Raw genomic sequence first — 15,836 nt, forward strand, 5'->3', positions numbered from 1 at the left:
ACAAATATGAAGAACAAATGTGCCTCAGTGGACTTGGACACATTTTATCAGTATCTCCTGCCAGGGTACCCCAAATTAACAGCCCTAGCTGCAAATATGTTGTGCATGTTTGGGACTACCTACCTTTGTGAACAGGTTTTCTCAGTAATGTACATCAATAAAACCAAACTGTGCTCAAGGCTCACACTTAAATGACATTCTGAAACTGGCTGCTACTCAGGACATGACGCCTGACACTGATGCACCTGTGCAGGCTAAAAGATGCCAAGTTTCAGGAGCAAAAACAAAGTCGTCTAAACTAGACTAATTCTTGTAAAATGCTCACTCAAAAAAAAAAACAGTTATGTGAAAATGAATCCTTGTATGTGAAAATGAATCCTTGCTGTAATAATAGTTAAAAATTGTGCAATTTAATGTTAGTCACCAGCTTCACTACAAAAGAGTTTGGTCATAAATTTTATATATGCATTTTTATGTATGTTTCATGTATAAATCTTATATTTACAGGCCAGCTTTCTTTGTTGTACATTTAAAATGGCCACCACTTTGGTTTGTAAGATGTGGGGAGTCAATTTAGGTTTTGAGGATTATTACACATGTGGAAAATTGAGTAAAAATAATTCCTATATCTTAATAAGTTGATTTAATCTTAAAGTGCAATAGGCTACCATATCTTTTAGTTCTAAATACCTGTGACTTACAGTTTTGTGCCTTTGTACAATGACTGTGATCAGTTGTAATGCACACATGTAAATGATAAACTAAAGAAATTGCATGTTTTTCTTGAGAAATCTGAAGTTGTTCATAACATGTTTTGTAAAAGGATAGTTCATTAAATAAAAAAATATCCTAATATCCTAAAACAAAGGGGAAAACATGAGTTTATTGTTATTTATAGCTATGATGAACTATGCTATGATTTTAATGGTCCGGCCCACTTGACATCAAATTAGGCTGCATGTGGCCCCTGAACTAAAATGAGTTTGACACCCCTGGTCTATGTAGTACTTTGTGACTGTGGTTGCTTGGGGCCTGCTTGTAGTATTTTTTAGTTTTTGTGGTCATTTTGCATAATGTACTTAGCAACTCTATGGCTATTCTGCATTTAGTTTTGCACGTCAGTATTACTTTTTGTATGTTTGTAGCAGTTTTGAGTCTCTTTGTGTTTCTTTCTATTCATTTATTTGACTTTCCAACAAGAAATGTAAACAGCCACTTCAAACAGAGGCCTCATAATCCTTTGGGCCACGTGGGCCTCTACCAGTCAGGCCTGTTCAATAATCCATTTCTGCACCTTGGTAAACACTGAGCTCACCTTTTTAAAACTCTACATTCATCACAACAGTCGATGTAGATTGAACTCTAGATAACTCTCCAATTGCTTGGAAGTACTTGACTCTCATTTGGTGATTTCTGCCTGGCAGGTTTTCAAAATAATAGTTCTGATAAAATTAGTTGATGTGAACACACTTATGAAGTGTTTTAGTTGCATTGGTGCACTTTGGATTCAGGATTGTTGTGCTGAGCTCTGTGTTGTCAAAAAGAAGTGTGTGTGTGGTGTGTGTGTGTGTGTAATAAATGGCTCCAAGACAACCTCTCCGTTGGGAACTGCAGGGTAAAACTGAATCCTTTTTACTGTTATTTAAAGTGTTACTAAAAAAAAAATCCATCTCAGGGTCAGTAATAAACACAGCATATCAAGTGTATAATGACAACGATTACCCATAAAAAGCAACATAATCGTTATTTTACATTTTTATACTCCAAGCATTTTACATACATTCTTTCATCATTTGTCAAAATTTGTGGAAAATTAAATGAACCACTTTCTTTGCTTTGATTCTCCAGGCCTTCTCTTTCATGCAACAACAGTCACTTTAACATAAAGGAAAGACAAGAAATAAAAGAAACGGAGTCAAGATGAAACAGTTGTACATCTGGTGCTAGAATGCTAAGCACACACACCCACACAAACCAATAGCAAAACATTCTGTAATACAAAATATGTAAACTGTGACATTCAGATTGCATCCTGAATGTGTAAAAATCAGACTGTGTCTCAGTCAGGCTACTACCGCGGCCTTTGTGAGATGCAAGTGTGTATCCTGAGTTACTCCTCCATTAGCGCCCAGGCTTCTTCGGCTTTCATGTAGTACTGGTTAGCCAACCTGCCTTTCATGGCCGCCGTGGCAGCTTCTGCAGCTTCTGTAAACAGATCACCTGCAGAGAGGGAGGAAGGAATAATATGAGAGGTGAGGATGGTAATATTTTCATAGCAATGGATGGAAAGAAATTTCACTATTACCACATAGAGTAAGGACAAGGCTGACGATATTTTATATTTATTCAACAAATCCTGTGAAACACTACAACATAATAATTCTATATTATATGTGTCTCCAAAGTCTGACATTTCTTATTTCTGTGTGCCATAGACTCCACTGTTGTCCAAAACTATACTGTAGTTTTTGTTAATTTGGAGTAAATCCACATACACTGTCCTCTGTAAACACTGATTATTATGTATTATTTACTCGTGTTTTTAAATATTTGCTAAAAACTTCAGAATCCAGTTGTTTTAAGAAATTACTGAGCCTTTTTTAAATTAAACTATATTTGTGGGCTTAGAAACAGGGTAGGAACATCTAAAATTCTTTTAATGAGATTTACTGGCAATAGGCAAAATACAAAATAATACCAATAATACCAACCTTTGCACTTTCTCTGTATACTATTTCAAAAATATTTCACATAAAATCTTATCTTCTGAATATGGAATACTCAGCTGTGTGGCTCTGATGAGTATGTAGCTGTAGTCAGATTCACAGCAGATACAGTTGAGTCGCAGAGCAATTCAAAGTATCAAAGATGTAAACCATCCATAGAAGCTTCCCAAACCCCTCCTGCAGCATGATCCACTTCTCTGCTATTGAACAGTATGCTCACTAATGCCAATTACCTTGCTAAATACACTTTTAGCAGGCTGCATGGGGTTAGTTTTGATACTAAAAATACCCGTTTTAGTGGATATTCCATAAATTATGAGGGTATACTGAGGTACATTTAGCTCAGCGAGGCCTGTTGTGTTAGTATGGAGTCGAACCTGCTCTCTGTGGATCTGCAGTGAGGTTGTAGCCTCCCTCCAGGAACATCTCTGCCTCTCTGGCCAGCAGCAGGTAGCGAGGCTCGTCCTGTGTCCCATCAAACTCTCCTCCCTCATCATAGTCTGTCATGTTCAACGCACTGTCATACCAGTGAATGGCTTCCTCCCAGTCCTGCTTTCTGCATAGTTCAAAGATAAAAAGGCCCAATTCTCAGCTTCAGTTTCAAAAGTAAGCCTGTCCTAAATGCCACCTCTGAAAGTCCCATCAGTATTTTCACTGCATCAAGACTCATCATCTTTATAACTAACATCACCCTCACTAACCTGTCAGCTGACAGATTGATTCCAGTATCAAAGGCTCTGGCTACTATGATCATAGAGGATCTGTCACCAGCTTCAGCAGCCTGCAACAGATACTTGAACCCTTTCATCCTGTTTCCTGCATTATCCTGTGAACAACACATACGTCAAAATGCAAATGAAACCACAGTCAAATCAGCTGAAGAACAGGCAAAATACACAGTGCATAGTACCTCCAGCGCCATGTCTGGCAGTATGTGATGAGGGAGTTGAAGACAGCACTGTCCCAAGGCGACAATGGCCTCCAGCTCTCCACACAGAGCAGCCCTCTCCAGGTGGAACATGGCAGAATCCTGATCCCACGGCTCGTCCTTCTCACAGAAACGACCTGCTTCATGGTACCGCACCATTGCCAGATGGACCTGGGCAGCAGGAAGGAGATCCAGAGTATCTTAAAACATGACACTTGAATTTAAAAGTCACTGTGTATTCTGAATTTCAAAGGGCAACGTAGACGCCAGGACAGATTTTTTAGTAGGGGGACACATAATGATTTTTGAGCTAATTATACTTATAATTTATTCAAGGTGCCACGACTGACTGGACCATGCTGGGCCGATAATGTTCCAGTCAGTTATATTAGACTGCATAACCAATGCAGTATGAAAACCGATTCTCACTAATCAATAAGTCTCATATGCTAAACGTTTACTGTTACCCAGCACCTGCAAAAATGTATGGATGTGTGCGTGTGTGTGTGCGTGCGTGCACTGTGAAGATTAGTACGTCATATACTTCACACAATTAATATGAAGTACACAGCAGTAGTCTACCTGTCATCCAGCATTTAATATCTGCTCCTTTTTGACTGTAAGAACAATCGACTGTAAAAACGATGGACAGCCTGACAGATCCCAGAAGTAAAGCCACCAAAAGTTGATCGCCCTCTGGTGGAATAAACCCTGCCTCCGCCATGTGGATGTGACATGAGCCACAATAAAAACTCCAAGTACAAATCAAATAAATTTTTCCCAGATATTACTTCTGTGGTTTTTGGTAGATATTATCACGCTGATATGTGTACAAACGGTCACTGGTAAGTTTGTTTTTAAAAAGTTATTTGATGATATAAAAAGAGGTGTATTTTGGTGGTCCAAGGAGCTTGCTCCACTTCTGCATCAGAATCTGGTTGCAAAAGAGCAAGATGGCAGCTGCTGTATTCATGATATTTTGGCTTCATTTTTACACAGTGCAGGGAGGTGGTGATGCCATGTCCATCATATACAGTATGTGTCAATAGTAAGGACTATAAAGGTCTGTGTATGTTAATCCATCATCTTTAGCAATATCAAAAGAACCAGTTTGTAGGTGTTTTCTTACCTTTCCGAGGTTTGACTGACCAATCTTCTTCTGCAGCAGTGTGCTGAGTCGCTCCACCTCAGTGGCCACACAGGAAGATCGGTGGACGTGAGCGCGGGACGAATGGAAGAAGCTCCACTTTTCTTCTGTCAGCTGAGTCCACAGACAAAATGCAAGAAGAAGAAAAGAAAAAGGGGAGAATGATATGATCTGGTCTCAACTGCTGTAAACAGAAAAGTAATTGGATTGTGAAATTTAAATCAGGTGCATGATGAATAATCACACTCCACTCTCAGGGGCATACTCGTCCAGAAAAGTCTGCTTTAAATTTTAATGACACAGATGAGCGCTGAGCTCAGAGTTGGAGGAGTAAACCCCTGTTGATACTCAGTGAATGCAAAAGCATGGGAGCATGGGCACACACAGAGAGTTAATATGATGAGAAACATTAGCAAGATGGTGGAGCTGGTGAAACAGAGGTAGATGGTGTTTCAGTTCCAAATCTCATTTTTATTTTCCACTTTCAGACTGTTAAACAGTGGCAGCTTGCTCAGCTCTTAATGTGAGAATCATGCTTGAAATGTAAAGCTTTCTAGCAACAACTCTGGACAACACTGCACAGGGAAATGCCTGGGTTACGAGCCTCCATGCAAGTAATCACCGACTGGTTGTCAGGAGTGTATGAGTTTAAGTTGGCAGAGACTCTTGGAGGAGCTACCATCTTCCTCTAATCAGGGAACACAAAGAGCAGGAGGAGCTAGATTAGAAGAAAGGTGAGGAATGTCTTATATTGTTAAGCAAGTGATGAGAGAAAAGGGAAAAAACAAAGTGAGGAAAGACATGTATGATGAAACTCAGAGGAGGGTTATTTGATTATGATCGAAGTGAGGATGCCGTTTATACACCGTTGTCTCTATGTTTGTTTACCCGTCTGACACTGTCTTCATCCGACTCGGAATAATGTCTGTGGTAGCGATGATGGGCCTATGTGATGATACAACATGCAAATTATAAAATCTGTTCCCAGAGCATCTAACAGTTATCTAAACTTAATTTGGAGAGGAAATGTTAACAAACTTACAGCTACTCATAAAAATAAGGAAAGTCTAACATGTTCAGTAAGTGTTAAATATTGATATGTTCATTTAAGATAATATGCCAGAGTATGCTTATAACTGTGCCCAAAATATAAAACATAAAACATGTATTTACACTTCTAAATGTGATTTAGACACTGTAAATATAGTACTCAAATTAGTTAATATATCTAAACTTTATTTTGTGATTTGATATGTATATTTGGTCAGATACAATCACAAATGCATTTCTTAGCCATTGTGTCTTTAGAGGTTAACTGAGGAAAATCAGTCCTGGAACTTGTCTGACTGACCAGATTAAATCACAGGAAAGTCAAACAGAAGTCTTTACCCCATCTACGTGGTCATTTGGGTCGCCTTCACTCCTTTTCTCACTGGGATATCCGCTGTCACCGCCACTTTCAGATTCCTACAGAAACACACCAGAAAACATTTTTAAAAAAAATCTGTGTAGTGGCTCAGAGGTTTTGCAGGTCTCACGACTTAAATAATAAGGATAATCATCTTTATTGGCCAAGTATGCTACACACAAGGAATTTGTTTCCGGTGCAGAACTGAGGCAGCCATCTGCGGCGCTAACTTAACTGATGGCTCTAACCATCAGGGGAAACTTGGGGGTTCAATGTCTTACCCAAGGACACTTCAACATGTGGACTGCAGGCACCGAGATTTGAGGCTCCGACCCTCCGGTCGGGTGACAACTGCTCTACCCACTGAACCACAGTCACCCCCGACAGTAGCAGCTCATAAATCTGGTCTTTCTTTTCTAGTGATGATAATGAAACATTCATTCATGCTTTTTTATCATCACATCTAGATTACTGCAGTTTATCATGTTGAGCCAAAAAAGAAACTCACAATTTGAGTTGATTTTAAGATTTTACTGACCGTTTACAGCACATTAAGGTCAGTCTTTAAAAAAAAAGTTACCCCAAAGTTAAAAATTTCCAGTTTTAATGTCTTTTAATTGCACCATTAATTGCCTGATTTAAGTCTATTGTAGTGCTGAAATGTTTTCATCTTGATTTTTGCATGTAAATCACCTTGTAACTTTTTGAAAGGTGCAGATAAATATAGTTTATAATTAAGAGCATTACAGAATTCAGCAAAAGTGCGTTTTTTTAACTTTTAGCTTTTTATCTCATCAGCTGACCTATGACCTACCTGTTATGTTGCATGCATGTTATCAAACACATTAAGATTTCAGTCCTAGTTTATTTCGTGCTTGTGCTTAATGTGAAAACACAATGTGTGGCTTAATATTTCTGATCACACTTTAAGAAGCTACTTTGAATCCAGAGCAGGAGACTTTGCCACTAACAATGAAGACTATATAGAAAGGTATTTACATAATGTACATACAATAAATGGCTACTGCAGAAAAAAAATGGAGTTCATAACTATAATCGGAAATGGGGTAATACAGAGTTAATGACAACCTTGAATTATCTAAATTTTGTTGTATATTTTAGTACAATGACAATAAAAGTATCTATCCATTGAACCTTGAGGACTATAATGTTGTGCAATAAATGAAGAAGCACATATTTTGGCTTCTCTTACCTGGGTTTACATAGTTGAAAAATAGTTCAAAATGTAATAAAATGCACTAAAAATGGACCTGAAGAGTACTGGCTGCACTAAAACTATTTGGATATGGGATACATATACAGAAAACACAGAATAATTTTTCTGTACTGTCACATTCAGTGAGTTACTTCTCACCTTGTGTTCACCTGTGTTGATATTGTTGAGTCTTTCCTGTTCGTACATTCCAATAAAGGAGGAGCCTGTAAAATGTAGGAATAACACAAAACTAATTACAATGTGGACACCACGGTCAACTACCTAACACACACTGTTATACGTGTGTAGTATGTAGTAATGTCTTCATGTACGTACTGATAGGTGACTTGCCCATAGAGTGGAGGATGAGTGGGGAGCAGGGAATTGACTCCACGTCGCTCATGGACTCATCTGCAGAAGATGTCTCAGACAGGCGGGATAACAGCAGAGGAGCGCGACTTGCTGACAGGGTTCGGACACGAGGAGAACCACAGGGCTCCTCGCAGCCCCTCAGCACTGTCTGGGCTGATTTCTGAAATAAGATTCCAAAGCAGCCAAAAAGTCACATTCACAATTGTATTTCTAATTTTTAGGAACATTTATTTATATTTTTACCATGACCTTCTGCAGGGTTCTAACCCTGAACAACACATAATTTATTATTATCAAAATAACAAAATTACAAGCAGTTTGTTGGTGCCGTCCAGCTGTGACTTCTCTGCAGGCGAGATGTCAAAAGGGGTTAGGCCCATACTCTTACAGATCTTGTTACACAGGTGAGAGTGGAAGAACAGCGCCATGCCTCGCACACCTGGAAGATAGTCATGATCAAGGCGGTGCTTCTTGGGTCATTTCTAATCAAACTTCACGCAAGCCTCTTTGTCAGCATCAAAGGGAACTGTACCAAGATTTCCATCTCCAAAGTCAGTCCCCTTCTCTGTGTGGATCTGAGGGTCGGTGTAAAGATCTCCGACTCCCTGGATGTCCACCACAATCAGCTGGTGTCCAGACCGCTCAAACGTGAAATGACTGAAGGCCTAAGGATACAGAAGGGAATGAATGATAAAGATTATTAAATGAGTATTAACTGAACATGTATCAATATGTAGGGATGGCATCACTTACCTGTGGGGTGAGTCGGATGGTGTCATCCTTCACAAAGCCTGAGTTGGAGTTGTATTTGATGTACTTGCCCTCAATGTAATGTTCAAGATGGTAGAGAGGTTTACCTGGTCTGTTTGTCATCTCCACCACATACATCTGCATGATGTCCACCTGAGGATTTTACATGGGACATGCAGATTAATTGCACATTCTCAGGATCCAGCTTCTCATATGGCAGGATTTTGTTTTTTCTTACACACAGTATATATATGCAGTAGGGTAAACTGAACACCTTTGTCACCTTTGCTCTGCAAAGTTGTGACTGACATGTTCTCTCAATTTTTGACATTTCAAAGATAAAACGAATTGTCAATTCAAATCAATAATGAAAATAATCATTAGTTGAGGCCTAAATCTACAATTGAAATGTGTTCTGTTATCAAAATAACAAGGACTAGACAACTAAGCAACCATGTACTGTGAATGTTTTTTGAGGGATTATCACTAATTTTATCTCTATTTTATGTCTCGTCAGCACCTCGCTGGACTGTAACTGTTTCTCTTGTACCTGTTTGGGAGGTCGGTGGCGGTTGTACTCCTCTCCCCAGAGCTTCGCCTCCATCTGCAGCCTAACGTCCTCAAAGTAAACATTTCTGTCCACTGTTTCCATGTAACGCTTGGCCACGTAGTTAGATGCTGACTTCCAGTTGCTGCTGTGTGAGAAATTAGACAACTTCTTCCTGGAGGGAAAAGACCAGTTAGATATATTATTAGTGAGCAGCACTGCTCCTACATGTACATTTATTCACTGTGCATGGATGAAATAGTCTCTCACAGTTTGAAAACTTTATTAAAATATATGCTTCATTTCTTTTTTTCACTTAAAGCAGCTACTGGTATTGATCTCAAAAGAGATCACCCTGGATCAGAGTTGTCCAAATTAACAGGAACAACATACCATATTTCAGTTGTATAAATTTTCTTTTTTAGGACCCCATGCTCAAGGTTTTATCAGGGAGACATGTTTCTGTGGCATGCTGCAAACAGCAAACATGTGAAGTGTGTGTAATGGGATTAAACATGAACAATTAGACTATTATTCCTGTTCAAGCCAAGAAAAAAAGCACAGCAGCTTTAATAACCTAGGCTTAAATTCTTTTTACCAAACAGTAAATGGTATCAACACTGCAAGAGAACGTTTACACTAAAACTTGTGTACCATCGGGGGAGACTTTCTACAGCGGGTTCATTAGGATATTCTCAGTACCATCTTTGGTTGTGAATCTGTCGGCAGCTGTCCTCATGGGCACAGCAAGTAACTTGAGGAATGTTGTCCTGCTCCACTTATATGCTACATTAACCCTATAAAACCATTTATCATATTTGCTACGCAAGTTTCTGAGCAAAAAAAATCACCAAAAATGCCCCATGTATCTGATGTGATACAAAAAAATAATAATAATAATCTAAATAATATGGCACATTTATTCCTGTATGCCTGGACTGTCTGTCTATGCATAAATGGCAAATAAAAATCTTGTATCTTGAATTTTCTTTTGGATTTTGTTAAAAGGTTTAATAAACATCTCAGTTCCAAAACATTTGAATGCTCTGGCTATTTTTTTGATGTGTCAGGCTTTACAGGGTTAAGAGATATCTTTATTCTGTTTTGTTTACACTCAGACCACAGCAGCCTTGCTTACTAGGGGGCAATAACCACTAGATGAGAACAGATGAACACTGAAAAATATTTCAACGTACGTTCTGAAGCACTCCCTCATGGCCCCTTTCCCAAATGGCTGTGAGAGACCAGACAAAAAAAACAAACAAATTAGACAATGGATAACAGAGCGCAAGACTTTCTGATGTATATGTGTTCATCTAAATCTTAGCAGAAGATTATCAGTGATACCTGGGCAGCCATCTTGATGTGAATCTGGTCCTGAGCCCATTCTTCAGTGACGGCACTGTACCTGCAAAGAAGACGGAACCAGTGCCTTTCTGCCATGTTTTCTTTTAAAAAAAAAATCACCTAAACAATTGTCTAGATTATCACAGTTGTTGATTACCTTTCTGTCAATTGACTATTCAACTCATTGTGCAGCTCAATATATATGGTTTAGAGTCCACTACAGGGCTATGACACTGTTCCTCTTTTTGAGCAGAGAAACTGTCCGATTGTTTTTATATCGCATCACTGCTCTGTGTTACATTACAAATGTTCAATAAAAATAAGTGGCTGCACTTTGCAAAGTTAGTTACCAAAACAGTGCAAAAAGTTCTATTCTGTGGGAGAGTTTTCCTGTCAACAACCCGTTAAAAATTCTTATCACCGAGGCACATAAAACCTCTGGTTTCCTCTCTACAGAAAAACAAGCAGACAAGAAAGAAATGGGTTGTGTTAGTTTGCATCAGTGAGCCCTCTTTCCAAAAAAGGTCATTTCTTTTGGGAATCTATGGTTAAAGTCAGTGTTACAGGAAGGAATGTAGTCCAGCAAGAGCTGTGTCAATATGTCAATATGGTGATGCAAATTTGCATAATGTATGTCTAGGTCAGTGTGTGTGCTAGGCTTGGCAGAGTGTGTGTGTCCCGAGTTAATGACTACTGCATGAGTGCAGCAGTGAGACTTCACAGCTGAAACCTGAGAGCCTTTAAACTGCTGTAGAGGCTTAGTATTAAGCTCTCGTCTCCACTCACATGTCCACATAAGAACAGTGCTCCCTATCCAAAATCTACAGTAATCATCACTCTTTTCAGCCGGGGGAACTCTCTGTACCCTGACTTTCATTCCAACAAGTTCAAATTAGAAAGGCTATAAGAGAGCGAAGTGAGTGGAGTGAGGTTACATGTGGGTAAAATTAGCAAATGACAGGAGAGCACGAGGTCAAATCCCAAGCTCCTGACAATCCCTCCTCTCTCGCTCTATAGTCAGGTCCAGTACCATGTGTGTTATGTAACAGGCCTAACGCACACACAAAGGAATTTATTTTCCTACTGCTTTTCTACCCACACCCGTTGTGTGTTGTGTGCCGCTGCCTTAGAAATGTTCTTTTCTTGTTTGGAAAGTCTCTGAGGGGTATGCATGTTTATTTAGCCGTCATCTGGGTGCATACTCAGTATCCCACCCACAGTATGAGATAATATAAGGAAGAAATTGTGCCAAATGACGCTAAAGCTTCATGTGCTCAGTGAAAGGGCAGTAATGTTTGGTGACAGTTAAGATAAGCCCCACTGACCAAGACATGAGCCAACTGTAGAGCCTGTGCTGCTTTGATGTAGAAGATATCAATGTGGGAAACTCCCAGGTTCAATTCTAAATGTTTAAACATTCTGAATTAGTTTTATTTTAGGTGACTATGTGTAATTAGCACTCAACTTTTTAATTTGTCCAGCATCTTTTAGCTCATTAATAAAAAGGTTTGTTTCTGTTTTACTGTTTGTTCCAGTATTGTTTTCAGCCTCTGTAGGCAGCTGTTAGCAGTGAAAAAGCTCCAAAACACCCACTGTACGCTTCCTGCTCGCCATCAAACAGCAGACAGACTAAATTATTGGCTAGGGACCATCACTAGGGAACAGCACTAGGCACAACAGTGACACATTTAGCATTTAAGGAGCCAAATATTTCATTCATTTATAAAATCATAATGTGAGGGTGTCATGTTTACAGCTTGTTCCACTGCCCCCAACTGACTAAAACATCAGCTAATGGAGATTTAATTCAAATTCAAGCTCTCAAAGGTTCAAACAATGTTATTACACGGGACATATCTCTTTTGAAACACTGCTTAACAGTGTAAAAAAAATATAAAATAAATAAAATAAAATCTATAATTTATTATCTATTTATTGCTATTATTTTCTTTTCCTGTATGAGGCTTTAAAAACATTAGTGACCACACTGCACCACCCATACAACCATTAGCACTCACACCACAACACCACACTTGTCAGTCGTACCTATATCGAATGCAGGCTTCAGTCTCGATGTCCTCCAGATGAAACTGTGCCCAGGGGTCGGGCATTGCTTTGGCTTTTTCAATTGCAATTTTCCATGTTTTCTGTTATAAAGAACATAGGCTCATCTTATTAGCCTGTATTAGTTTTTATGCAAAATGGCTGAGCTAGAATACACAGGAAAAAGAGGGGAGGCTGTTTGATAGAATGTTGCTGGATTTGCCCAAAAATGGCAAATACCATTTTTTATTTATTTATTTATTTTTATTTATTTCCTCTCTAACTGCAAATTAAATTTCACAGTTTCTGTATTTAACAGCTCCCCCCCCCCCCATCCCTCAATACATCAAAAATTAAGACACAAATGACTAAGTAACAACAAAAAAAGAACATGTATCGACAACACTCAGGGACACACCAGTGTAAACAAAAGCCTCCTCTAAGGGTGACGCCTCCCTAGTTTATTACTCTTGAGATAGTATGTAAATTAGCAAGAAAGGAAGGCTGATGAGGAAGTAAGCAAAGCTGAAACTTGTAAACAGGAAGAAAGTAGATGATCATTATAACGAAGTTGAACTCTTACTGATTAGTGAACTGATCATGAAATAATAATTTTCAGCTAGGGCTTAACCACGGTCTCCTGTTTCATAAAAGGTTTACAGCTACCTCTACATGAATGTGATCACCATGCGATGTTTTAATGGCCATCTGCAGCTGTGCAGGATCCATGAATCACATGTCGCTAGTGATCCAGACCTGCTGCAGTAACTCAAGCCCTGATCTTCCTATGTGCACAGCGGCACATCTCCCTCGTGTACCAGTCACTGTCCAGCAGGTGTTCTAGACATGTTTAAATTTAGAGCAAAGGAGTAGCATGAAGAGAAATATGAAGGGTCACGGTTTTCGGAGGAGCAACAGCACACCTAAACTGCAGGGACAACCGAGATGCGACGTGCTGTCGCAAACATCACGCTCTCAGCACTAGGATCAAATGGTAAAGGCCACTATGGTACTGAAATGCGTAGCCATGCTCAGAATAACTACAACGTCTTTCTGAGATTTTTGTTATTGTTTAAAACTAGTTTTAAAGCAGCAGGACATTTGATATAAATCAGCTTTCTGAAAAAAACAATCTAACGTTTCTGGTGTTTGTTGATGGTTAAACTTTTCAGCAAAGGAGCATATTAAAAGGAAGCGAGAATGCAGTAAGATACACAAAAGATCAGTCTTAAAGTCCATCATGGGAAATGAGAATAGGTGAAAGGTTTGTTGTGAAAAAAGAAAAAAGACCCCAAAACAGTGAAGGAGAAGGACAGTAAATAACAGTGGAGTGGGGACAAGAAGGCGTAGATGGTCACAGGTGAAGAGGGAGAGAAGGAAGATATAATTTGATCTACAACGTACCCGTGCGCTCTCAGACAAAACCTTGTATGACCTAGGTTCTGCCACTTTTTCTGTTTCATTCTATGTAGAAAGGTGAAGAAAATGAATGAATTTTCATCAGCAGGCAAATCATGCAGCATTATTTACAATAACATTAATTGCCTAGGTGCTTTAAACAACAATGCAACACACAATATAAAAAGGCCAACAGTTGGCCCAGCCAAGAGCTGGCTGGTGCACAGTAGCTCTGATAAAGGGCTGTGTACCCTGAATTGAGCCATTATGCAGCTCTCTGCTTGTGTGGACAAAGCCACACTGAGCAGCAAGAGGCGTGTTTACACACTACATAATCACATGATGTGCAAAAAACACAGTCCTGTACTTCCTGTTCTTGTCAGTGAGTGGAAGACGTAGCTGACCAGCTTTCCACTTCAGTAAACAGATACATATGTACAGACTGTACACATACCAGTACATGTCTATAGGCGTGTACTGTATATATCTTATCTCCTTATAAGGCAAAGAGCGCTACTGCATGTTTATGATGATGTTGGACCACAACACACTGATATAAACACACTGAACATCACTAAACAATCCTCCAGCTCCTGATTTCAACATTTGCTGATACTGTTACTTTACTGTATTTCAACTATCATCTTGATCACATTGCCCAGAGAACAGCTCACCTGGTACAAAAAGTTGCTCTTAGGAAGAGACCTTGACAGCTGCCGATTGTTAACTAGATTGTTGATGTAGTGACAGGATTCTTTGGCCGAGTCGTCCAGAATAGGGCAGATGATGGGGTCTTCATCATCATCATCATCATCATCATCATCATCACTGAGGGAGGATGCCAATCGGTTGGGAGTACTTGGTTGAACAGAAGGTCTCTTGATGCTGCCTTCCTCCTCCATGCTAAACATCAGGTCATCATCCATGATATCTGCTGTTGTGCTAACTAGAGAGGAGGCAGAGATGCGAGTGGTAGTGGGAGTAGAGCCACATGAAGACAGTGGAGCTGATCTGTGGCAGCCATGTTATTACAGTATGTGCACACAACAACCTTGCAGCAAGACTGCACAACTATGCATGTTATAGCCTATTATATGTGAGAAGGTTATCTATGTTTTTTGCGGCTGCACAATGACAGTTGAATTACATGCACAAAACTACAGTCAATCAAAATATTTACCTAAGTAAAGTGAATTCGACCATTAAATGATTAGCATCAGCATGAAACAGCGACTTAGCTTATTACATCTATGTTATTAAACAACTATAAGCACCTACCTAACTGCAGTTAAAGGAATTTGTGTTTAGATTTTTAAAAATACAGCTGGCTGGTGGAGAGGAATGCAAACACAAAATCAAGCTCATGCGGTCCCACTGGTACATCATGCTACTGTAGAAATCATGCAGCGCCAAACAGGAATGTAGCGTTAGCATAATGTTACAGTCTACCGCACTACGATTTACTAACTATAGTTTGGTCTACTATGACCCGCTGTTAGACGAATGTATTGAATAAACAACCAACCTTATAACCGGAAGTAGCGGTAAGCCTAATCACTTTGACAGACTGTGACAGCGTAAACAGTCACCTCGGTCTTCGTGGCTCTCCTCGTTTCTGTAGGAAACTAAATAGACCACACTGCAGCAGATGTACGTGAACTCCCCTCCCAGACCTAACCAAACCAGATTGGATAGGTCCTGGTTCACCAGTGTAGCCTACAGGTCCGGGGGCGTGCCTAGCAAAACGACTGCAGTATTTGTTACCGTCCAACACGACGACGTGAGCACCCCTCACGTACCAATGTTCTCTTGTAAGGCCACGCCCATTTGTCATGCTGCCTTCACATCTGTGAGAAACATAACACTCGGTAAACGTGGAAGGACTCTTTCTGTTTTTAAGTCCAAATTTAAAGCACTTTATGACACTCCAAACCTCAAATTAAACGATTAAATG

The 15,836-nt window shown here is 39.5% G+C and overlaps 1 protein-coding gene across 5 annotated transcripts; it reads right to left on the minus strand.

The window, feature by feature from the left end:
• Positions 1-1,742: 1,742 nt before the first annotated feature.
• eef2k (eukaryotic elongation factor 2 kinase) lies at positions 1,743-15,656 on the minus strand. 5 transcript variants are annotated; one of them, XM_020605299.1, is made up of 19 exons: positions 15,408-15,656; positions 14,557-14,828; positions 13,889-13,948; positions 12,488-12,588; positions 10,442-10,502; positions 10,291-10,328; positions 9,098-9,269; positions 8,551-8,700; positions 8,330-8,462; positions 8,109-8,236; positions 7,777-7,957; positions 7,585-7,649; positions 6,191-6,268; positions 5,424-5,489; positions 4,784-4,915; positions 3,637-3,825; positions 3,428-3,552; positions 3,104-3,282; positions 1,743-2,220 (listed from the first exon to the last, which is right to left on the minus strand). In XM_020605299.1, exons 2-19 carry the CDS (start codon positions 14,806-14,808, stop codon positions 2,111-2,113), a joined length of 2,220 nt encoding a protein of 739 aa, XP_020460955.1. In that variant the 5' UTR covers positions 14,809-14,828; positions 15,408-15,656; the 3' UTR covers positions 1,743-2,110. The 5 variants fall into 5 exon arrangements, with proteins under 5 accessions (XP_020460955.1, XP_020460951.1, XP_020460954.1 ...); XM_020605295.1 differs by having other exon boundaries at positions 7,762-7,957; positions 15,408-15,655; XM_020605298.1 differs by lacking the exon at positions 5,424-5,489 and adding an exon at positions 5,690-5,746 and having other exon boundaries at positions 7,762-7,957; positions 15,408-15,654.
• Positions 15,657-15,836: the final 180 nt, after the last annotated feature.

Source organism: Monopterus albus, unplaced genomic scaffold, assembly GCF_001952655.1.
Source record: "Monopterus albus unplaced genomic scaffold, M_albus_1.0 scaffold69.1, whole genome shotgun sequence".
NCBI lineage: Eukaryota > Metazoa > Chordata > Actinopteri > Synbranchiformes > Synbranchidae > Monopterus > Monopterus albus.

Bases quoted from the DNA above. Each gene is read 5' to 3' on its own strand.
- eef2k (XM_020605295.1), bottom strand. From the start codon at position 14,808: ATGGATGATGACCTGATGTTTAGCATGGAGGAGGAAGGCAGCATCAAG. The intron at 8,237-8,329 runs GTACAGTTCCCT...ACTATCTTCCAG, and splicing joins CTTTGGAGATGGAAATCTTG to GTGTGCGAGGCATGGCGCTG. The intron at 7,650-7,761 runs GTACGTACATGA...TACATTTTACAG, and splicing joins TATGGGCAAGTCACCTATCA to GCTCCTCCTTTATTGGAATG.